At 36.1% G+C, this 26,013-nt stretch overlaps 1 protein-coding gene and 1 long non-coding RNA gene across 14 annotated transcripts; one reads left to right on the top strand and one right to left on the bottom strand.

Annotated features, from left to right (window-relative positions):
- LOC104731819 lies at positions 18,319 to 20,412 on the top strand. 13 transcript variants are annotated; one of them, XR_002034453.1, is made up of 7 exons: positions 18,319 to 18,556; positions 18,648 to 18,686; positions 18,766 to 18,798; positions 18,894 to 19,044; positions 19,331 to 19,464; positions 19,560 to 19,962; positions 20,098 to 20,412. It is a non-coding gene; the product is annotated as an uncharacterized LOC104731819 (long non-coding RNA). The 13 variants fall into 13 exon arrangements; XR_002034452.1 differs by having other exon boundaries at positions 18,766 to 18,808; XR_758661.2 differs by lacking the exon at positions 18,648 to 18,686 and having other exon boundaries at positions 18,321 to 18,556; positions 18,721 to 18,808; positions 19,560 to 19,622; positions 19,851 to 19,962.
- On the bottom strand, positions 21,543 to 22,571 carry LOC104731818 (ethylene-responsive transcription factor 6-like). The gene has a single exon (XM_010451303.1). It carries the CDS (start codon positions 22,520 to 22,522, stop codon positions 21,689 to 21,691), a length of 834 nt encoding a protein of 277 aa, XP_010449605.1. The 5' UTR covers positions 22,523 to 22,571; the 3' UTR covers positions 21,543 to 21,688.

Here is a 26,013-nt window from a genome sequence, read left to right as displayed (position 1 = left end):
CTAATAAAATAAGGCAATAAAATCTGTATACATTATTATAAAATTAAAAAACTTAAATCGCACTTTAATAAATCCCCCGACATATATAAAATCTAAACTCTAACCATCTCATTTGTGAACCCAAACCGTATATAATTTCGTTCTACTTATAAAATCTAAACCCTAACCATCTTATTTGTGAACCCAAACCGACATATAATTTCGTTCTAATTGTGAAATCTAAACCCTAACATCTCATTTGTGAACCCAAACCGACATATTATTTTGTTCTACTTGTAAAATCTAAACCCTAACTATCTCATTTGTGAACCCAAACCGACATATAATTTCGTTCTAATTGTAAAATCTAAACCCTAACCACCTCATTTGTAAACCCAAACCGACATATAATTTCGTTTTAATTGTAAAATCTAAACCCTAACCACTTCATTTGTAAACCCAAACCGACATAATTTTATTCTAAGTTTAAAAATCTAAACCAAGCCAATATTTAATTTTCCTTAATTAAAAGTATACATAATTTGTTTCCTTAATTTGGTTTGCTTTTTAATTTAATTTTAATTTATTTTTGAAATAAAATATTAGATGGAAGATTCTGATTGGCTGAGAGAAGAGGGGGTGAATAGAGAGGTAGGGTGAACCTAAGTATTTTTCGATCGGAAAAAGTAAAAAGCCGCGGACGGAGCCTGTGTTTTTTTTTTTTTTCAAGATTTGCTATCTTTCGTTAAAACTTCGGTATTGAACTAAAATAAATATAAGTCGACCAACCAGTTGAATTAAGTGATTCGATATCTCATAAGTATGCATTTTTTCTATTGGTCAAATTTGGCCTATCATACTAATTAATAAATTTCAGTTAAATTGCATTAAACTCGATTTTAAGTGTTTCTTTTTCTGTTTTACCATACCAATGAGAATTTGCAGAAAGGGAAACATACGGTAGAAATAATAATATTATATACTTAGGAATATCTTATTATATAAAAGCTTGATGTCAAAATTACTGATTAATAAGATCGTGACATATGTCAATTGTATCATTCAGATGTTGACATATGTTAATTCTAAATTTATTAACTAAAAATATTGAAGATGAGATGAATTTGAAGTTGATCCTATGTAAATACACTATGAGTTTTGCATTGCTTGCAACGAGGATACAGTTCGTTACAAAATACTGCACGAAGGATGCTCTTGCAACAGCAGTGATGAGGTATGTCCTAAGGCAGCTGATTCCGCAAAATTTGCCAAACTCTTTGATAAGATTTCATCACTTCTACATGCGTGATCCGACCGTGGGTCAAAACCTTGGGAACAACTTCTTCGCAGATAACAACTTTTGGTATTTTGTTTATCGTGAGAGGCATCCCAATTCCACGAGTCTAGGAAAATGGGAAAGAGTCACTCTACACCACATGCTTTTTTAACACCGATGTTGTGTGGGAAAATATAGTATTTTTAATAGAAATTTATATAATAATTTTTTTAGAAAATTATATAATCATAATTGAGGAGATAATTGTTGAATTAAGTTTTTTCAAAAAAAATTGGCAAAATTATTATTGATAGTGGTGAATATTTGGCAACAATTTTGGTGATAGAAAATTTGACATTACTAGATTTTTGTAATAAATGTTAATTAGTAAATTTTAGATGTATATAAGTAAATAGTTTGGTTGTAAAAAAAAGGTAGTTTTTTCAATGAAAAAATATATATGATATTAGCGCTATATGATATATGTAAATAACTCTACTCACTAACTAAAAAATTCTCTTTTGTTTTATTAAAAAAAAACTTTGAATACAAATCTTTTACAATAAAAAAATTTTAATTTAAATTCTATTAAAACTAAATAACATGGATGGATCCTAATCGAGTTACAATGATGTGACCCGAGGACACGGTCACGGTACGTTCGCGGTACGGACGCGGCTTGAGCTCTCGGCCAACTTTCAGTCGGTGAAACTTTTCACGGCCGAGGTTCTGGGCTTCGGATCTAGGGGAGAATCAAACGAGGGAAACGGAGTTTGAAGGAATTCAAACGAGCCGTTCAGGAGATACTCCGGGAAGCCGCGAACGGTTCAATCGGACAGTACGGATGCGGGACGAGCGGGTGGACGTCTTCGAGGGAAACGATAGCGGGAAAGACTTGAGGTGATTCGAGGGGACTCGAGAAAGATGAAAGAGGACAGATGGAAACGTGATGAGAGAAAATACGGATGGATCGTTTGACGACACAAGAGGTTTGGCTCTCCTCTTGATACGGTCGCTAACAAGGGCGAACCCGGTTCGCGACTTGTTAGGGTTTTCTCAAGGTTCAATCCCGGATTGAAGAAAGAGAAGAGTGAGACAAGTTTCAAGAATCTCTCTTGAGGAAAAGTTTTATTTTCATACAAGTCTAAGGAGGAACAAGGGCTTAAGGAGAGTTTAAATAGCTAGGTCTAGATAGGAGCTTAAGGACACGCGGATTCATCTTGATCCGCACATCGTCCTTTTGACGTGTCCCCTTTACAAAGAGAACACATCGCCACCTTTTGACTAACACGCTTAGCCACAAACACTCTCCAACGTTCACAAACATAGGATCAAAAGAGAATATTCTCAAGTTCAAAATTAAACCAAAAATAAGAGGGAAAGAGAGATAACCGCCTTGGCCTTGCGCGTGAAGCAACTTAGCCTTTAGGCGTTTTGCGTTTTAGCTCCATGCCTCGTTAAAACCTCCTCCGGTAAACCCATTGGGACAAACCCGGAGTGAGGAAAAAGAGTACACTTCCTCGCTTAACGACTTGACCGTCCTCACTCTTGGGTAAGAGTGAAGACTAAGCGGACTGAGCCTTCGGAGTCTTCGTTGGGTGGCTGGTGTCGGACGTAGGTTCGGACAAATAGGTTGAGCCGCTGTTTGGCCGCCTTTGCTGAGCTCTTGGAACGTGTGGTGGCTCCGGGGAGGATCGTTGGAGCCTTGGCCACGTCTGAAGAGGTTGCCCTGGTCGCGTCCGGCGTGTCTTGGTCTTCTTGGCTGAGGTCGCGTCCTGCGATCACGTCCTTTTTATCTGTGCTTTACGCGAGATTGATTGTTATTTATTTTTTTGTTATTTTTATAATTACTTATCTTAAGGATAATATTTTAAAATCATTTCAGTGAAAACCTATCATGTCCTTTTTTAAAAAAGTCTTCAATATTTTGATCAACTAAAAAGCCCAAATGCTTTTTTAGCATTGTCCAAATAAATATTTAAATATAAAATATTGAATTACAAATGTAAATAGTTGGATGATAAAAAAATATGTGTGATAACAATAACCGATTGAATCATTTATATATTAATTTTTGATATATATTAATCTTGCTAATAAAGATATTATTAATATTAAATTGATTTTCTGATATGCACAATTTTATAAAAATTCAAAACCTACCATAAAGATTAATTGCTGTTTCTAGAAAAATGTAAATACACATCTTTATATAAAGAAAAAATAATTGAACTAAAAAAAAATAATAAATAAAAATAGATCGTCTCATATTTTTTTCATCAATCAAATAATTTATTCAAAAAGATTGTTATTGTAATATATAAGATAGGAGTATATAAGATTAACATATGCATTTTTGTAACTGTAAAAATGTTAAAGTGGCGACATATAACAAATATGTTATTTTATGTGTCTATAAAGACAATTTGTTGGTTGTAAAGACTAAAGAGTATATTTTAACAGTAAAAAATATTTGTGTATACAAATACACTTTTAGTGGTAATGTAGATAGTAGATTTGTAAATGGATATACATTAGTGTATTATAGCAAAAAAAAACCAGCTATTTTATATAACTAAAAATTTATCTTTACTTTTATACATTGTTTTTACTTACAAAAAAAATTAAATATATATTCCTTGTTAAATTTTTAATTTAATTTTAATAACTTTGAACTCGTCTACAACTATTTTCTTTAACTAAAAGTATATCTATTTATTTATTTTTTCAACCAAACAATAAATTAAAAGGAAATCCCTTGGTTAGTTGTCCAAGCCGGAGGGAAGGGGTTTACAAAAGAAACTTCAGAGATAAGAGAACGTGAAGCACGGACAAGACAATCCACCTTCGTATTTGACGCGCGCGGGATCCAAGAGATGGAGAATAGTGGGAAGGACTCCAGCGAGTTAAACTCATCGAGCAGGTTGGAGAAGGACGGCTAATATTAAGGGTACTACACCATAGTGAGTAACTCAGCACAATCAGTCTCGAAACGTTGACAAGCGATCCCTGCAGCACTTATCCGCTCAATGGCCCACAACAATGCTTCTAACTCCGAATGCAGGGGGGAGGGGCTCCGTTGTAGACACTTGACCATATAATAGATTATTTAATGTGTTCATAAAGACAATTTGTTGGTAGTAGTAAAGAGTATATTTTAACAGTGGTGTGTACAAATACACTTTTAGTGGTAATGTAGATAGTAGATTTGAAAATGGATATACATTAGTGTATTATCTCTTTACTTTTATACATTTTTTTACTTACGAAAAGAACTAAATATATATTTTTTGTTAAATTTCATTTAAAATCTAATTATAAGATCAATTATATATATACATATATATATATATATATATATATATATATATATATTGTAACATCCGCAAACCAAAAATTGGTTTCTGGGGATGGGTGTCGATCGACACCAAGGGGGTGTCGGTCGACACCACTAAATTCTGGTTCGACCAGATTGAGTTTTTAATCGATTTGGTTCGGTATAGTTTTAGGAAACCATTGAACCGGGATGGTGAATGCCTCAAAGGATGTGGATTCAGAGTATCAAGTCACGGATAATGGTACTATCTTGGTGCACGGTCGGGTTTGCGTGCCCAAGGATGAGGAGTTGAGGCAGGAGATTCTGAGAGAGGCTCATGCGAGCAAGTTTTCTATTCATCCAGGAGCGACTAAGATGTACCGTGACCTCAAGAGGTACTATCATTGGGTCGGGATGAAGAAGGATGTGGCTAGTTGGGTTTCGAGGTGTGATGTGTGTCAGCTAGTGAAGGCTGAGCATCAGGTTCCTGGCGGGTTACTGAAGAGTTTACCCATTCCTGAGTGGAAGTGGGATATGATCACCATGGATTTTGTGGTAGGATTGCCAGTGTCACGGACCTTTGATGCTATTTGGGTCATTGTGGACCGGTTGACTAAGTCAGCACATTTTCTGGCCATTAAGAAGACTGATGGAGCAGCGGTCTTGGCTAAGAAGTATGTGAGAGAGATAGTCAGATTGCATGGGGTGCCAGCGAGCATTGTGTCTGACAGGGATTCTAAGTTCACTTCGGTGTTCTGGAAGGCATTTCAGGCAGAGATGGGCACTAAGGTGCATATGAGTACAGCTTATCATCCCCAGACAGATGGACAGTCTGAGAGGACGATCCTGACACTGGAGGATTTGCTGAGGATGTGTGTGTTGGATTGGGGTGGCCATTGGGCAGATCACCTGAACCTGGTAGATTTTGCTTACAACAATAGTTATCAGGCGAGTATTAAGATGGCTCCTTATGAGGCTTTGTATGGGAGACCATGTACACCGTTATGCTGGACTCAGGTGGGGGAGTGGAGCATGTTTGGTGCTAGTTTTGTTCAGGAGACCTCAGAGAAGATTCGGGTTGTCAAGCTGAACATGAAGGAGGCTCAGGATAGGCAGAGGAGTTATCTGATAGGAGGAGGAGAGATCTTGAGTTTCAGGTAGGAGACAGAGTGTATCTCAAGATGGCCATGTTGCGGGGTCCGAACAGGTCATTGTCAGAGACTAAGTTGAGTCCGAGGTACATGGGTCCGTTCAGAGTGATTGAGCGGGTGGGACCGGTAGCATATAGGCTGGAGTTGCCTGAGGTTATGCGTGCGTTTTCCACAAGGTGTTCCACATTTCTATGTTGCGAAAGTGTCTCCGTGAGGGAGAGCAGGTGTTGGCTAAGATTCCTAAGGATCTTCAGCCTAACATGACATTGGAGGCGAGACCAGTGAGGGTTCTCGAGAGGAGGATCAAGGAACTTCGGAAGAAGAAGATTCCTTTGATGAGAGTCATGTGGGACTGTGATGGTGTTGAGGAGCAGACTTAGGAGCCTGAGGCGAAGATGAAGGCAAGGTTTAAGAAGTGGTATGAGAAGCAAGCCGCGACTTGAACTTGTCTAGCTAGGTCCCATCTGTAATCCGTGGCTGGAACGGGAATGGAGTATTCCAGCCCATCTCTCTTGTTACTCGATCGCTTGGGGTGGTTGGTTGTGCGACTCAGTAACAAGATGAGGTGGTGCTCGGGGTACAAAGTTTCCATGAGGCGGGGTTTTGGGAAAAGTTTCCTGAAATAGAAGTTTCCAAAAGTGGAAAGTTTCCAAAAATGAAAAGTTTTACGGGAGTTAGAATTTGTCTATTTTAGCGGTGAAGAGCCTTGGAGGGGCTTGTGTGGCCTTAGTGGCGGACTTTTGAGTTAGTGTGCCCGTGTGTGGCGGTCTTTTTAGACATTGTGTGGCCTTTGTGGCGTGCTGTTTAGCCATTGTGTGGCCTTTGTGGCGGGCTGTTTAGCCATTGTGTGGCCTTTGTGGTGGGCTGTTTAGAAAATTTTGTGGCCTTTGTGGCAGGCTGTTTAGCCAGAGTGCCTGTTTAGGCGGTCCATTGGGACAGATGGTCTTTGTGACGGTACTTCGGGACGAGTGGCCTTGGTTGCGGTCCTATTTAGGACATTTGTTTGGCCTTGGTGGCAGTCCTGTTTAGAACATTTGTTTGGCCTTGGTAGCGGTCGTGTTTAGGACATTTGTTTGGCCTTGGTGGCGGTCCTGTTTAGGACATTTATTTGGCCTTTGTGGCGGCCCTTGTGGCATGTATATGATCCTTGTGTGGTCATGAGGTATTCCAGTGAGGGGATATGTGGTTGGTAGGACATTGAGATGTTTTACGCGAGCCACGGGAAGGAAACCTCGACAGGGGTAGGACTCAGACGTGTTCAGAATTGTTTGCTCGCGACTCTTGGAAGACCTAGGTTCTCCTAGTACTGCCATATTCTGAGACTTTGTGGCTTGGGAATATGGTTGGTATATCGATTTCGGATGACGATCCGGGGGCGCGCTGTAGGGTGGCAACCCGAGAGACGAGTTGGATTTTTCCTTATATAGTATGGCATGCGGGTTTGGGCCCGATGAGAAGCCAATATTATGGCATGCATACTTAGATCTAATGAGGAGCCAATAAAAACTCAAGGTTTAGGCCTATGAGAAAAGGAAAGTCCAAAAGTCAAGAGCAAATGACGCCTGGAGCGTTAGTCTATCGCCTAGAGGTGACCTTCTATAGATCGGTCGGAGGAGTGCGGGCCGTGGAGACGGTTGCACGGGAGTCCTTGGCTGATGGTTGTTCGAGATTCGAGGACGAATCTAGATTGGTGGGGTAGAATTGTAACATGCGCAAACAAAAAATTAGTTTTTGGGGATGGGTGTCGATCGACACCAAGGGGGTGTCGGTCGACACCACTAAATTCTGGTTCGACCAGATTGAGTTTTTCATCGATTTGGTTCGGTGTGGTTTTAGGAAACCATTGAACCGGGTTATTTAAGTGGGTTTCGACACAAGAAGGGTTTGGAAGTTTATTTTGTTGCCGCTTTGTTGTTTTTGAGAGAAAGGAGAGAAAAGAATTGTTCCTGAGATTTTGAGAGAGATTGGTGAGATTCCTGGCTGTTCTTGAGATTTTTGGAGCTAGGAAGGATCTAGAAGCTTGCTAGGAGGGTTGGATTCGTTGCTATTGGTCTTAATCTTCCTACAAAGAGGTGAGTGCATGATCATGGCTAATCTAAGCCTTTGATTTCCTTGTTCTTGCTTGTTTGTTGTTGCTTTGTGTGTTTTTCTTGCTGGGATTGGTTGCTACAGGTTCCTATGGATGTATTTGGCTTGGGTTATGAGTATTGGGCGATTTGGAGGAGATTGGGAGCGAGATTCGACTCTCAGCTTCGAACGGATCGCGATTGCAGAGGGAGTGTCGATTGACACCACTTGGTGTCGGTCGACACAAGCAAATTGGGCATTGATCGACACTGTGGGGTAGTGTCGATCGACACCAAGGCCAGTATCGGTCGACACTTGGCCGGTGTCGGTCGACACCTCTCTTCCAGCGAGACGATGTTTGATTTTCTGGTTTGTTTGTTTTGTTTGTTGTTTGTTTGGAACATTGGAATCACTGTTGCTTGTGTGTATAGCCCAGTAGATGGGAGGATTGCCTCACTGAGTGTTTATCAAATACTCATGCATCTCAATATGTGTTTGTGGTGCAAGTAAAGGCAAAGTGTGATCGTGGAATCAAGGCAATGAAGAGGAGGATGTTCTAGGGACTCGATTGGATGTTGTCTGGCATTGTTAGGTTGCTAGAGTTGAGTCATTAGAAACATTGTTAGGTTGCTGGTTTCATGTTTTCTGATGATTGGATATTGGATTATTGGTTATCTTGTTATTGGATATTGCTTATGCTATAGTATTGGTTTTATTATTGGATATTATTGGACATTGTTATTGGTATTGTTATTCCTCTGTTGATTGTGATTGTGGTTAGGTGGCTAGTGGATATGGGACCACTAGTTGTAGTTTATTTACTATATTATATTTATTATTATTTTTTATTTTTTTTAAAAAAAGGTCGGTCCTTTCATATATATATATATATATATCATAAAATTTGAAATTATAATATTGTTTACTTATTTTAATTTTAAGTTGTTAATTTTACAAGAAAAATGATTACTTTTTATATAAGATAAAAATGATTGTAAAAATTATACAATTAATTACTGTTTCTAAAAAATGTTAAAAATACTCACCTTTACATATAGAAAAAGATTGTTCAAGTAAAAAAAGTAAAAATAAAAATAGATCTTCTCATATTTTTTTCACTAATCAAATAATTTATTCAAAATGATTGTTATTTTAATATATAAGATAGGAGTATGTAAGATTAACATATGCGATTTTGTAACTATAAAAATGTTAAAGTGAAGAGACATAATAGGTTTTTTAATGTGTTCATAAAGACAATTTCTTGGTAGTAGTAAAAACTAAAGAGTATATTTTAACAGTAAAATATATTTGTGTATACAAATACACTTTTAGTGGTAATATAAACAGTAGATTTGTAAATGAATATACATTAGCTTATTATAGGAAAAAAAAAAAAGAAAAAACAACTATTTTCTATAACTAAAATTTTATCTTTTTACTTTTATAAATTGTTTTTACTTACAAAAAAAAATTAAATATATATTCTTTGTTAAAATTAATTTAATTTTAATAACTTTGAACTGATTTACAACTATTTTTTTTAACTTAAAGTGTATCTATTTTTTTTTCAACCAAACAATAAATTAAAAGGAAATTCCTCGGTTAGTTGCCCAATCCGGAGGGAAGGAGTTTATAAAAGAAACTTCAGAAATAAGAGAATGCAAAGCACGGGGAAGACAATTTGCCTTAGAATTTGACGCACGCGGGATCCAAGAGATGGAGAATAGTGAGAAAGACTCTAGCGCGTTAAACTCATCGAGCAAATTGGAGAAGGACGGCCAATATTCAGGAGACTTCACCATAGAGAGTAACTCAACACGTATCTGCTCCATAACCCACAACAACGCTTCTAACTCTGAATACAGGGGTAGAAGCTCCATCTTAGACACTTGGCCCCAACAAAAAGGTTCGCTCCTCACCAACGAAACACAACCAGCCCAATCCTGAATGCACATTGGTTGTTTTCCAAGAACCATCAATCTAACAACAAGGTGAAGAAACCTAGACATCCGAAGACAGAGATGGAGCTGACATGACCGCCGTAAAAGAGAGCACTTCTTCCCAGGCTAACTTATCACCCAAATCCTTAGAAATTATATCATTTGCCTTGATCTCTAAACTTTGAAATTTTTTTTCATTTATGACCTTCTAGATTGTCCATAAAATCCATGGTAATTGAAGAAGTTGATCATGATCACTGATCAACGGCTCAATTAAAACCCAAGGTGCACTCAACCACGATCTAGTAGTGTCGTTGTAACACTTTAGGATCGAATCCACAGAGACCAAGCAATTGCACTATGAAATTGTCAAGATCAAATATAGCTAAGACAAAAGAAGTTTGTGTTTGAAAGTCACTAACAAAGCAGTAAATAAAAGAGAGTTTTAAATCAATAAATAAAAGCATTGGGTGCAGGGAATGATTAGGGGTTATGATCACGAATTTAGATGATTAGATAGGGATGCATTAAACACAATTCTTGAACTCAAATCACGTTTGTAAAGCTATCTTACTTCCGCAGCGATAACTATCTAAGCTATAAATTTACTAAATCCTAAACTTTCGTTTGAATCCAGCAAATCAAGCAAGCATTAATAGGTTCAGGTTTGATTAGTTCACAAGATGCCTCAACTTCAACTTCTGTTGGCTAAGGTCCACCTTGCTCACCTAAGTTCTTTTCCAGCAACTCAACAACACTTTTGGTGCCACAATGAATTAAACCTACAATCATAAACTAGGTAGCTAATCTAGTTTAAGCTTTAAGAACAACAATAGATGAAGAACAAAATAGATCAATCCCAAATCTAACAAACCTAGCATCAATTAATCATAGAAACCCTTCTGAAACCCTAAACCCAATTGAGAAACTACTCAGACATGGAGAAGCAGAAACAGCAAATCAAAGATGAAGAAAACATAATTGAATTGCAAAGAGAAATAAGAAATAGGGTTTAGAAATCTTCTCCAAAGTGTCAAGAAGGATTAGAGATCTTCTCCTTTCAGCTCTCAATACAAAATAATCTCAGAAAATAAAAGATTATGTCTCTGGAGGCCGAGCCTCTAACTTAAATATCAAAATAAAATCCTAAAAGTTGGTTTAAAANGCAGCGATAACTATCTAAGCTATAAATTTACTAAATCCTAAACTTTCGTTTGAATCCAGCAAATCAAGCAAGCATTAATAGGTTCAGGTTTGATTAGTTCACAAGATGCCTCAACTTCAACTTCTGTTGGCTAAGGTCCACCTTGCTCACCTAAGTTCTTTTCCAGCAACTCAACAACACTTTTGGTGCCACAATGAATTAAACCTACAATCATAAACTAGGTAGCTAATCTAGTTTAAGCTTTAAGAACAACAATAGATGAAGAACAAAATAGATCAATCCCAAATCTAACAAACCTAGCATCAATTAATCATAGAAACCCTTCTGAAACCCTAAACCCAATTGAGAAACTACTCAGACATGGAGAAGCAGAAACAGCAAATCAAAGATGAAGAAAACATAATTGAATTGCAAAGAGAAATAAGAAATAGGGTTTAGAAATCTTCTCCAAAGTGTCAAGAAGGATTAGAGATCTTCTCCTTTCAGCTCTCAATACAAAATAATCTCAGAAAATAAAAGATTATGTCTCTGGAGGCCGAGCCTCTAACTTAAATATCAAAATAAAATCCTAAAAGTTGGTTTAAAACGAAAAAGGAAAACTTGAGTCGGGTACGGGGACTGGTCGATCCCGAATGCGGATCAGCCGATCTTGGATGCTTTTCTCTGTTTGCTCCATCTGCTTGCTATTTCGATCAGTCTTCACCAAATTGGCTTCAGATACTTGTTTTCATCCCCAAAACACTCAGTTTCCTTCCAAAGTAGTCTAAAACCTGTACAGATTCACAAAAGACTAAAAAGACTCTAAAAACACACTTGGACTTAATAAATGACTCAAAACAAATATAAAAACTGTGGGTAAAATCTTATAAAATGCAGACACATCAATTCCCCCGGACTTGAATCTTTGCTTGTCCTCAAGCAAGAACATTCAAAGACTCAAGAACAGAGAAAATGTTTGAAAGTGGAAACTCACATATTCTTGGGAACCTCTTCTTTGCACTCTTCATCAAATCAAATTAAGAACTACTTTTTGTACTCTGCCCATGATTAGGATCAACACTCCCTACTCTGAACTCCACACTTTAAAGAACCTTCAGCATCCTCATTGTTGTCTCTCTAAATCAGATTAATGAAAATGTGTGGTCTCGCTGAGGGAATATCGATCACCGAACTTATTGACTCCTTCAACCTTTTATTGCCCAAGACTTCCTACATATGCTTCATTTCCTCTCTCTTTTCTCACTTCCAAAGGATTGATTTCTCCCTAATTTTCTAGGGTATCATTGTATTTTTTTTATCAATCCTTTGCTCTTTTCTTGCGGACAGGTTTCCATGAATTTTGAAAGATGCACGGGTTTACGCACAACCCTCGGTTCACTTCTTTATTACCTTTATCCTCTTCTTCTTCTTTCTTTCTTCTTTACTTTTTTTTTATTGAGTATTGAAGGGAAGGGAGAGGGGAAGCATACTTTGCGAGGAGATGCATGTCTTGTAAGGCTTAAGGGAGGAGTCTTGTCTGATGCATACCAAGTCCCAAGGCAAGAAGTTAAATCCGGTTAAGTCATTACAAAGCTAGAGACAACGTCGGATCAACTTAATGTTCTCTTTGGTGAGGGTCTTTTCGGGCGTGTTGAGGCTGCTCATGTTCATTCCAAGCTTCATTCAAAAATCAAAAGTACTAAAGCAATCATAAGAGTGTTAGGTCAAAGCAAAAGATTCCTAGAAATGATCTTAGTTTTCCAATTTTTGTTTTTTTTAGACTCGATGAAAAAAAATAAGAAAATGACTCAAAGACTCGAAAATCAAAAGGAAACAACCAAAGAAAACGACATTAGTAACTTGGAGACATCCCTCCTCCGGACTTACTTCACACCGTCCCGGTGTAAAAGCAAAGCCAAGAAAAGAATGAGTCCGACAAAGAAAATAAGAAAATTGAAAAATAAAAAGAAAGGAAAAGAATGAAAAATCGATGATCTCGCATCTGGTGTTGGAGTGGTGTTGGCAAGGGTGGGGACCGATCAGTCTCAGAATGGGATCGACTGATCTGTCACATTATTGAACTTGGATACCCGCAGAAAACCAACGGGATCGATCAATCTTTAAGGAGGACTGATCGATCCTAAGCTCATGGAACAAAAAAATTCGCATATTCTGCGTTTGGAACCTGTTCCTGAAAACACTTAACACCGAACGTGATTTCATCGTAATAAATCCTAAAAATAAAACCAAAATCCTAAGACAAATAAAAATAAAAGGGTAAGCAAGAACAAACCCTATGGGTTGCCTCCCATAAGCGCTTGTTTAAGGTCTATAGCTTGACCGTGGTTTTAGGTGTCAAGTGATGGGAGGATGAGAACTCATATCAGAACAAGCTCTCCAATCCGTCAGCTTAAGCTCTAGAACAATTTTCAACATACCTACCATTGCTTCTTGGCCTTTTTCTTTAAACTCTGGAGTAAGGATGGCTTTAACTTTAGAGAAAGGTCGAGATTTTCATTTGCACTTCACCTTATACTCAATAGTGTCTCTAACATATTTCTATGGTACCAAGGTTATGTGAAGATCTGGTATTACTCTCTCTATCTTCGGCTTATCTCTCTTCTTAACCTTCTTAGACCTATTCTCAGAAGAATGAGTGTCTCCATCCAGGACTTCGTTGACCTAATTCTTATCAGCACTCTCTCCCATTATCATGACATCCACCTCCTTCTCATGTTCTACAACTAGACAAGAGCCATGTTGTATAGCTTCATTTGCAGTGATTGCGTTGTAGAAGACCTTATCATCAATGTTAGAGAAGGTTATCCTCTTATTAGGCAAATCAACAACTGCTCCCACTGTTGCTAAGAACGGTCTCCTAAGAATCAAAGGCATAACAGAACCCTCGCTCATTTCCACAACATGAAAATCTGTAGCAACCAAGCAATTCCCAACTCGAACATCTAAATTGTTAATGAATCCTTGTGGAGTGGTGACAACATTTCAAATTTAAGAGAGACCTCAGAAGCCTTCATATCATCAATCTCCAACCTCTCTGCAACAGCCTTAGACATTACATTCACACTGGATCCAGTATCACAAAGGGAATCCTCAAAGTTCACTCCTAAGATAGAGCATGGAACAACAAATTTTCCTAGATCTTCTAACTTGGGTAGTCTTTTCAAAGATGGAGCATGAATGTTCTTCTCTCAAGCCAAAAACGCTTTAACCTCCACCAAATCCTTTTCTTCAACCACAACATCATTGTAAACCTTCTTAAACAAAGAGATATGCTTTACTGCCTCTGTAAAGGGAATGTCAGCAATAAACTCACTTATAGCTTCTTTGTACCGACCATACTTTTCTTCATCCAGAGGTTTCTTCACATGTCTTCTAGGAAAAGGAATTTGTGGCCTATAGGGCTTTGGTTCCACAAGAAGTGATTCCTTGGACTCTGCATCAGGAACAAATGAGCTGGGTTTTCCCATACCTGCAACAGGGACCGACTGGTCTGGACGTGGAGCGGTTGATCTGGGACTTTTTGAAACTGGTTCTGCATTAATGATGGGATCGATCAATCTATAAGGGAGATCAGTCGATCCAACTTCTCAGGAGATCAAACTCGAATTATCAGAATGGATGGGACCGGCTGGTCTAGTCTCAGGATTGATCGATTCCGTCTCTGCGGAAGCCAAACATGAGTTGATCACATCCCAACTCAGCCCATCTTCGATCCCACCATGGAGTGTTATAGCATTGCATGACTCTTTGTTCTTAGAGCTAGAAGAAATAGCAGAGACTCTCTTATCAATGGAATCAACACGTGAACTCAAACTCTCAAATTTCTCATTCAAATCATTGTACATGCTATCAATCTTAACATTAATCTCAGCAGAACTTTTCTTATGGCCCTCCAATAGTGCTTGCGTCATTAATTCGAGTTTGTTATCTTGTGGAGTTGTAGATGGGGCTTGGTATCCTTGGAAATTTGAGCTACTAAATCCAGCACCTTTGTTCTGAAATCCTTGCGAGAAGTTTACCTTGTTGATTATGTGGAGGATACACTTGATCTTGAGGATTCTCAACGTTGGTGCTTCTGTAGGAGAGATGAGGATGATTTCTATAATTCTGATTAAACCCATGATTCTGATAGTTCCCTTGTCCTCCTACATATTTCAGCTCCTTTGTCCCCTCAAAACCTGAATTTACTCTAACTTGCTGATACGCACCCGTCTGCCCGTCGCACATGTTATCAGCTTCCTGATCTCTCTTCAAAAGAAGGTCTACCTTGGCAGTGAGACTCTTAATAACATTTGTATTCACGGAGCTAACAACACGCACAGAACGATCATACTCATGGCTATGATTGCTGTTACTCGCTGCAAGGTTTTCGATCAAGAGGTTTGCTTCAGCAGCAGTGTTAGTAGGAAAATCTCTTCTGCTGGCAGTATCGAGTGCCATCTGGTACTTCTGGTCAATTCCTCCATAGAAGATGTTCATAAGATTTTCTTGTGAAAAGCCATGATGAGGACAGTCCCTCATATACTCCTTGAATCTCTCCCACGCTTCACAAAAAGACTCTGTACCACCTTGTGAGAAGGTAGTGATCTTGCTCCTTAACATAGCGGATCGTGACTTAGTGTAGAAGTGGTTTAAAAACGCTGCTCTACACTGCTCCCAAGTGGTAAGTGATCCTCGGTCCAAGAGATTTAGCCATCTCAAAGCTTTATCTCCTAAAGAGAATTGGAACAAAGTCAACATGAGGTAATCATATTGAACTCCATTAGACCTTGTTGTACTAGCCAATCTCTCAAAAGCTTCAATATGGTCCAGAGGGCTCTCTGAGGCTAATCCATTACACACACGATTCTGAACCAAATTGATGAGACTGTGCTTAATCTTATAGTCTTGTCTCGCAGGAGCAGGAGGTTGAATCGCATACCGATTCGCAAATAGCCTGTTGTGAGCATCTTCGTCCCTCAAGGTGCTCGCCTTGCTGGTGGGTTCAGCTCAGCCGCATTCTGCTCTCATGGAGCTTGACATTGTGGAACAGGGTGAGGTGGCGGAATAATAACCTCTTGAGGGTTAGGCTGACGGCCATCTGGATTTTGTCCATCCTCCATCTTATCAGCTTTAGCTTTTGTTTTTCTGTTTTCCTGTTCAAGTCGTGCTAACTCTTCGTTTTGCAGATTACGCAAATCAGTAGGCTTGTGGCTTCTTGTTTGCATGCACCTGAAACACAAGAGAAATAACACAAAGTTTAATTAGTAAATCAAAATAAAATAAATCTTAGACTAAATTTAAATCTAAAATCTCAAAGGCAATCATTTTGGTCCCCGGCAACAGCGCCAAATTGATCAACAGCTCAATTAAAACCCAAGGTGCACTCAACCACGATCTAGTGGTGTCGTTGTAACACTTCAGGATCGAATCCACAGAGACCAAGCAATTGCACTATGAAATTATCAAGATCAAATATAGCTAAGACAAAAGAAGTTTGTGTTTGAAAGTCACTAACAAAGCAGTAAATAAAAGAGTGTTTTAAATTAATAAATAAAAGCATTGGGTACAGGGAATCATTAGGGGTTATGATCACGAATTTAGATGATTAGATAGGGATGCATTAAACACAATTCTTGATCTCAAATCACGTTTGTAAAGCTATCCTACTTCCGCAGCGATAACTATCTAAGCTATAAATTTACTAAATCCTAAACTTTTGTTTGAATCCAGCAAATCAAGCAAGCATTAATAGGTTCAGGTTTGATTAGTTCACAAGATGCCAACTTCAACTTCCGTTGGCTAAGGTCTACCTTGCTCACCTAAGTTCTTTTCCAGCAACTCAACAACACTTTTGGTGCCACAATGAATTAAACCTACAATCATAAACTATGTAGCTAATCTAGTTTAAGCTTTAAGAACAACAATAGATGAAGAACAAAATAGATCAATCCCAAATCTAACAAACCTAGCATCAATTAATCATAGAAACCCTTCTGAAACCCTAAACCCAATTGAGAAACTACTCAGACATGGAGAAGCAGAAACAGCAAATCAAAGATGAAGAAAACATAATTGAATTGCAAAGAGAAATAAGAAATAGGATTTAGAAATCTTCTCCAAAGTGTCAAGAAGGATTAGAGATCTTCTCCCTTCAGCTCTCAATACAAAATAATCTCAGAAAATAAAAGCTTATGTCTCTGGAGGCCGAGCCTCTAACTTAAATATCAAAATAAAATCCTAAAAGTTGGTTTAAAACGAAAAAGGAAAACTTGAGCCGGGTATGGGGACTGGTCGATCCCGAATGCGGATCAGCCGATCTTGGATGCTTTTCTCTGTTTGCTCCATTTGCTTGCTATTTCGATCAGTCTTCACCAAATTGGCTTCAGATACTTGTTTTCATCCCCAAAACACTAAGTTTCCTTCCAAAGTAGCCTAGAACCTGTACAGACTCACAAAAGACTTAAAAGACTCTAAAAGCACACTTGGACTTAATAAATGACTCAAAACAAATATAAAAACTATGGGTAAAATCCTATAAAATGCAGACACATCAATCACCCTGTTGAGACTTGAGAGGCATCCCTCCAGAAAACAAAATCCAAATTTGAGTACACTAACTTATATGGAAAACCCCTCTGATGAGACCAAAGTCAGAGATAAATCTCAAACTTCACACGAACGAGGGCATTCAAAGAACACGTGATTAATAGTCTCAACCGCAGAATCGCACCTTTTATACTAAATATCACATTGGACACCTCGGTGTATCTATTTAATTTTATAAATAGTTTTTACTTAATAAAAATATTTACTTTATATTTTTTGTTAAATTTAGTTTAATTTTAAAAACTCTAAACCCGCAGATCCAGCGGATCCTAGTCTAGTTATTTATATTTCTTCAATCACTGAAGATTACTAAAGAGGCTATCAAATGATATGATTGTCAAATCTTTTTTTTCTCCTTGTATTAGCAAATAGACTGTTTGTACACAAATGTCATACTACACAACCTCAGACCAGAAACTAAAAGTAAATAAAGAAATAGACTATTTGTACACAATCAAAAAAATTACACTGGTCAAAAAAAATAGAGGGTTAATGAATTTAATAATTATGATATAATCAGTTTGTTGTATTATAAATTTATAACACATAGATAACCATCTAATTGTGAAATTGGTTATTAATAAAAAAAGTATTGTAGTTTAATCATAATTTAAATGTAAAATCTCTATATAAGTAAAAGAGAAGTACAAATTCAAAAATTGCCAAAAAATTCCAAAATTACTGTTCAATTAGTTGTAAAGGAGAGTGTTTATTAAAATTGAAAGGGGTAATTTGGACAAAAATACACATTCGACATTACCCGACCCGTTTGGAGAAAGGATCTGCGTCCTCTCAAAAATAACCCGGTTTGTAAGTTAGAGGGCTTCGATCGATTAAAGACAAAAAAATGTTATTTGACCTAAAAAAAATTTCTCCTTTCGATCGCCGTCTTCCCAGATCCCGTTCATATGTTTATTTTTTCTTTCTACTTCATCTCTCGAGAATCTCTCCGTCTTCGTGTTGTGATGAGTTTGTGGCGGTGATTGCGTGCATATTCCACCAGATGTAAAAGAAGATAGATGGTGAGAGAAAATCATGGATAAGCTTCCTTCTGGGTTTGTAGATTAGAAGGTAAAAAACCAAAATTTATTTTTCATAATTAACCTGTTATTTGTAAGTTTTTTGGTCCAGACTAATTGATACGGTTTGATTATCCATGAAGAATCCATTTTGTAAACGTTATGTTTTGACATGGATGAAGGTGGTATACATATACACTACTTTTTTTTTTTTAGTAGTTCTTCTTTTGTGCTTATTACAAGTTTTTGGCAAAGATTCAGGAAGCATTTGGACTTTTCGTGATGCCAAGCCAGGTCTCATTTGGTAATTTTTTTGTTTTGTTTTGTTGAAACTGTTAACTAAACTCATTGTTTATTTGGTCCCTTATTGTCTCTTCGTTTGGAAACAGAAATTTTGTGACAGACATGAACATCTGGACGGACTTTCAAATGATGTTGGAACTGGATTTACATTGCCAGCCATCTTCTTCAGTACACACTATGGATCGAGCAGCTGATTCGCTAGGCTAAGATTAAACGGGAATGATGGGTGTTTCGAAAGTAAGCCTAGCTGATCTGAAATGTTTCTTTTTTGAGATTCTGTTTAACTACTTCTTCTTCTTCATTTTGTTGTTCAGTTTGGATCATTGGGTGTATCTATCTGTTGACGGCTTGATGCATTTTAATATAGACAGAATATTGAGTTTGATTGTTTTAGTATGATGGTTCATGTTTGAGTGTGAAAGTATTTGCAGGATTTTGTTTGAGTGTTAACCATAATCCATTGTAGCTTCTTAATTTATATCTTTGTTACAACACTAATGACTATTTGTTTTGTGTGTAATAGTCTTTTAAAACGATTGTTGCCTCACTAATATGGATACACGTCTCATTGGGGGATCAGAAGATGGATTGGATCAGAGGATACAAATTTTGGTAGTTACAGAAGTGGTTTCGTAATTTTGAGCTGATGATTTAGTGGTAAAGATTCATGTCTTTGATTTGTAAGACGTTTGATTTTTTTACCTTTATTATTGATTTTGAAATTTTGTTTTTTGGGTTGTTTATTTTTTCAGTCAGATGACAAGTATGAGTAAAACATCCTAAAAAGACGGTAATGCTGACTTCTTCAGTCCATGGTATAGTACGTGTTTGGAAAACATTTAGTGGTTTACCATCAAATGACAAAATCATGTGATATAATTAGATGGTTTCTTGGGTGTTCGTGATTATTAATGAATCAATTGTTTAAATACGAAAGCTCTTAAATTAGAGCCAGGTGCAAACATATTATGTTCTATGTGCCTAGACTTTATAATTAGTCAAATTACTAACATTAATCTATTTGTATTGATATTGTTATATAGCCTGTTTTGAAATGCATTTTCTGGCTCTAGACTTATACGGACTTATACGGAGTGGCTGGAGAACCTGTGGGAAGAAGACTTTCAGATCGAACTGTGAGATGTGCATAGCAACGTAAGTAACTCATGCTATCTCTAAATTTATCTACTAGGCGTTTCATTTGCTCTAACTGATTCAACTGAATGACCAAGAATAAAATCAACGATTGTTAAACTTCCATTCTCATATAAGATTTTTTTGCAACCTCAGGAACACTGGGACTAGATTATCAGAACCAGTATGTTGTGGAGTTTCATACAAGCGCCCAGGTATACAATATAAAAGCAACGGACACATCTCTCGACAAAAAAGGTCACAACTTTTGGCTTGAGTCAATATGACCGAAGAAGCACTAAAAATCTATAAAAACGTTGAAGCAGGTCATCGCCCTAAGTGAAAGAAGAAGAAGAAATACTCTCCACCTTATGTTTTTATTTTCTTTGTACCCAACTAACTATCGACCTTACGTTTATATCTATCATTTAGTTTGTTAAAAATTAAAAAAATATGCTATTTTGCATGTTATGTTGTTACATTTATTTGTCCCAAAAGAAAAGAAAGACGTTATTCATATTGTTAAATTTTATTTGTGCTGTCATATTGTTTATATATTTTGGTACAAATTATACTGACACGGACAATAGAACTGGTTTTAAATTTTCAACAGTGTCAATAGGAAGCCATAGGGACATAAATAGGTTTCTCTACTAAGATCTTTCTGTTTTTTGAGACGGGTTATGTAATTTGTGTTTCTTTTGCAAATAGCACTAGGATTTTACATAATTAATAAATTTAATTAATTAACATTTTTAAAAATATATGATCATCTTTTTTTTTAATAATATAGTATAACATTGATATAATACTTTCTGTTTTAAACCAAAAGTGTTATACTACAATGTATAGCATGTTAATTAGTATCCACATTTAGATCTATCAATTAAACTAAAGTACGTTGGGTGGATGTGACTGTGGGTTTAAATATTTTAATCAAAAAGTTATTTTGTAAATACTATTGTAATCTGTTTTTCTACATGTTAAAGATCTTTAAACCAATTTGTTGTAGGACGGGTCTATAGCATATGTATTTATATTATTAAATCAACACTAAAACTATTTATTTAAATATTTCATATATTATATATTTAAAATTATAGTTTGGAATTAATTAAGTTATAAATGATATCTATCTTTATCCATACTTACAAAATATACACACATGTCAAAGAAAAAACAAATATTTTATTTATACTGATTCGACTAACATTTTAATAATTAAAAATATTAAAATATATTTAAAACACAATAAAAATAAATTTTTATCCCGCGGTATACTGTGGGTTCAATCCCAAATTAAGTACCCATGGTTTATATTTAACAAACAACCATATATTTAACAAACAACCAATTACACAGTTCAACTAAAACAATACAAAACACACTCCACAAAGATTTGAACCAGCGGTATCATAAAATAACAATACTATTCGGCAGATGAGAAAAATTAAAACAATACATATTAATACACTTTCATACATTTTACTAATATATAGAAATAAATTATACTAATAAAAATTAAATCAGATTCGTCCCGCGTTGTACCGCGGGTTCAGACCTAGTAACATAAGTAAATGATCATATTTTTAAGTTTCAACTCTATAAATAGTAAATTATTATTATATAGAATGAATAAATTTAGGATAATACATGGGAAACAAATAATGAAATAAATGAATATATTTCCTCGAGACACAGTTCCACGTCAGCATACATCAAAGCTGACCCAACAGAAAAGAAAAATTCAAACAACAGTCAATTGTGAAAAACCAAACGGTGGGTGTGGAGATAACGGCGATAAAAGCGGCATGCTCAGAAACTCCGTCAAATCCCAGTCATCTATCGCCGTCAAATCTGACTCAACGTTCTCTCCGCCACAGCTAACGGCGTGACTCTCCTCCGTCTTTTGCACCTTCTCAACCACCGTCACTTCCTCCTCGTCGTCGTCTCTCTTCCGTTTGTTCTCATGACCATCTTTAGCGCATGGATTCCACATGCCAACTTCGAGCGGGAAATTGACGATGGCCTTTGATCCTCGGAGTCTAAACGCTGCTTTGTCGTAAGCTCTAGCCGCTTCGATCGCCGTCTCGAACGTCCCGAGCCAAACCCTAGTTCCACGACGGTTAGGGTCACGGATCTCCGCCGCGAATTTCCCCCACGGCCTCATCCTCACTCCTCTGTAATGCCACTTCTCCTCTGCTACTGCTGCTACCGCCGGTACGGGTTTCTCCGGTTTAGGTTCCCCGGTTGCGAATTGAATCCACTTGGTTCGGTTCGGCGGCGCGATCTTTAACGGCGGTTTTCGATTGGATTGAGAATTAACTCGAGGTGGATTCGATTGGAACGTGAATGAATCGTTCGATTCGAGTGGAGCTTCCGGTTTGGGAGTGACGAGATCGATTATTTCCGGTTTGGATTCGAATTGAGAAAACTCGAACCCGGTTTGATCAGATGAGCCGAAGATTGAAAAATCCGGTTCGTTCATCCATTGGTCGTTGGTGTTAGGGAGAGGAGAGAGTTCGTCGAGGAGATACTTCTTGATGAGGAAAAGAGCTGAAGCTTCGTTTGGCGTAGCCATGAGATCAAGTAAAATATGGAGAGAAAGAAGAAGAGGAAGATGATGATGATTTGAATTGACAGTGGAGAAGAGAGAGTGGGAAAGATGTGTTTATATAGGAAAGAGTCAAGTCAATGAGAGACTCTTTCAAGGCAACATCCTCAGACTTTTTTTTTATTATTAGTTTCGAAAATAATCATATGCGGAAAGGTGTATCTATACTCGCGTGTTGTAATGGTTTCCATACCGTTTGATTAGGTTAGAAACACTCAGTCAACGATGGTTTTATCTTGTGGTTCACCGATGGCAGCTGAGGTAAGAAAAAACAAAACTAATAATTTATCGATGCATGTTTGTTTATCAAAAACATTAGTAATTAATTTATTATGAAAATACGTATTCGTGTTAATATTTGATTTATTTACGACTACTTGTGAGAACTTATTTCTTCACATATGCTGCATTTTCAAATTTCAGAAATTATCGTCCGCCGTCTCAACTCAATTTTTGGATAAACACACGTTTTCTTTCTTTTTAACTTACAGTATGATAATGAAAGTTGCAATAATTAAGTAATGGGAAAAAAGGAAAAAAAGGACACTGGTTTTCACTTTCTTACACGTACGTACATAGGATGTTATTTTAGTTTTAGGATAAACAAAAATATTGTAGTATAAAGAAGACTAGATTCTCATTGTCGATGATGTTTTTGTATGGTCGCCATCATCCGGTAGACAAAGACCCATGGAATTCTCCTATTGCTGCCCTGAAGCTTTTTTTTGTTGTTGTTGTTGTAGTAATTTGTTAATTCAATATGTACAATAATATATATCGGGACAAAATATCCATTACAACTATCTTTGCTTTCTAAATCTCAGACCACAGAGCTGTTTTTGTTTCCATAATGAACACTAAAAAATATAATGTTCATTTCTAGGCTTCTAGCTGTTATATATCTTTGATCACTTCCCACAAAAAAAAAAATTCTTTGAAAATTAAATGTTGCAGAGAATAGTAAACCAATACGTACACCTCTTACTAGTGTGTTTTGTGTTTATAAAATTATAGCTTTCATTTTAAAGTGAATAAACGAAACGCGAGCACGCTCAAAATTACATGCAAATCTTTTGATCGGTTAGCGTGTAAGGCTATTCTACGGAAAGCATCGTTAAACTCTCTTCTGCTATATTTTTTTAAGTGTATGGTGCATACATTTGTGTATGTAATAACTGTGTCACAATAATTCTGTATATATCTTGTAATAACTCTTTCGTTATAACGAAATTTGTTTTTGCGGAAAAAATAATTGTACTATTAATTAAAATTCTAGTCTCAATAGATAAGGGGCTGCGTAATGCCGTAATTAGAGGAAACGTAATATTAGAGTTCTAATCTCAGTTATTCTACAACCCAAACAGAAAATATTCGACAACGACAAACCATGTGACCACTTTTGGCTTTGCTGCTTTTGAACGTGATATATCCTTTTTACGTCTTCATATGAATGTGCTTACTTCATTATATGGATTCTTTTCTAGTTTTTTTTTTGTTATAGAATTTTCTGGTTAATTTTTATCATAGATATATTTTATAAATTATCATATATACGTGAATGTGAAGCTAATTTCCACAGCATATCGGTATGGCATGTCGAAGGTTTAGATTAGTCTTCTAACAACATGCGTACTTTTTCACTCAAAACATATCTGTAACTATATATACTTTACATGACTAGTACTCTAGTTCAACTCTATGTGTCCACGCACGTACGTTCTTGCAATTTTCTTTGTTTTAGCATGTACTTTCATATAATTATATATAGGTCTAAATAATTGTAGAATATTCGTGTTTAATTTACAAAAAAAAAATATAGTTTTTTCAAGTTGATTTCAAATCTAGCGAAAAGGCGGAATCCTTAATTGTTTTTATTTGGTAGTGATCATGAATTCATGATGTTCAATATTCTTTGTTAATTCAGTGTCATATTTCATATAACTTATTGGTTTAGCCTTTTTCGAACAATATGAATTATAAATTTATACATATTTAAACTAGGATAATGAAACCGTAACATCAGAGTTGTGATTTAAGTGTTTAAAACCAGGCTTACGTATTTAATTTAAGATAGGCTCCCTGTTTAAGAACCTAAAGTCTTATCATCACAATTCACAAGACATACTGAATGGTTTGCTTCCGTAAATAAAAGAAGTCAGTTAGAAAATTTTATTGAAATATCGTGAACTTTTTAAAATAAAAGTTGTGGTTTTCTACATAAAAAAAAAAAAAAAAAAAAAAAAACAATCGTGCTTTAAAATTTCGATGTTATTGGTTTTTATTATCACTATATTTTTACATAAATTTTAGACTACCCTTAAGCCCCTCTAAATCAAACCACGAAACTTTAAATTCGTTGTTGAATAATGTATGTTAATGTGTAATTTGCGGTCTTAATTAGTTATTATTCTATCATTTTAGAAGAATCAAATTTTGTCTACACTGAAGCGTTTACTGCAAATGATTCATTGTTCTCGGGATTGAATCCACACAAATTTTCATCTATATTTCTTGTGGAAAGATTATCACCACCATTTTCTACCTTTTGGAAAAGATCACATCTATATCATACACCTTAACTATGGAAACAGTCATATCACCAATTTCTTTTTTCATAATGTTTCTAAAACCTCAGTCCCTAGGATTCTGCAAGCTCAAAACTTTGTTCGCTTGCTGTCAATGATAAACAAATAAAATTATTTTTGTTTTTATTGATTTCAAGATATGAAGAACGATCTACCCGATGGACAATTTCGAAGCCTTTTTGAAAAGGTTTCAATTTTTTTCCTTCGAAATACTAATCTCATTTTAATTATTTTGTGCTTCTTTTCAATCGTGTAAAAACAGGTTCTTTGACAAAAAAAATATATTTTGATTAGTAATTATGTTTATATCTTTGTGAATATAAATATTAAATTACCTTCAAGAAGCTAATGTTTTAGAGATTAATTGTGTTTATATAGTTTTAGTTTGATTAGTCGGCGAAAAAGAGTTGTGAAAGAAAAAAACAATTTTCACATATTTATCGTTATTAATATTAACTAGATAATAACCCGCGCTGGTAGCCCGGAAATTTTTTTTTTATTTTGTTATTTATTAATATTATGTTTATGTTGTATCATTTATTTACATGTTATATAATATAGTACTATATGGTGAATTTTGATTCATATTAAACTACTAATAGGTAGGCCTGGAAACTATTACCGATACCCGTATTGGACCCGTTTTTCGGTTTGTATCCGTCCCAAAAAAAGGTACCCGCAGCTTTATGGTCGAGTGAAGGGTATAATAATTATATTATCCATGAATAATGATCGAGTATCGGATATTAGTTTAATTTTTGAACGTCTCATTACCCGTCTCATTACCCGTTTTATTACCCGATTCATAAATACACGTTAATATTTTATAGAATAATGTTACCAGCGTGACGAAATATTTATGTAAATTTAGAT

This window comes from Camelina sativa, chromosome 12, assembly GCF_000633955.1.
Source record: "Camelina sativa cultivar DH55 chromosome 12, Cs, whole genome shotgun sequence".
NCBI lineage: Eukaryota > Viridiplantae > Streptophyta > Magnoliopsida > Brassicales > Brassicaceae > Camelina > Camelina sativa.
This window is presented reverse-complemented; position numbering and strand designations above follow the sequence as displayed.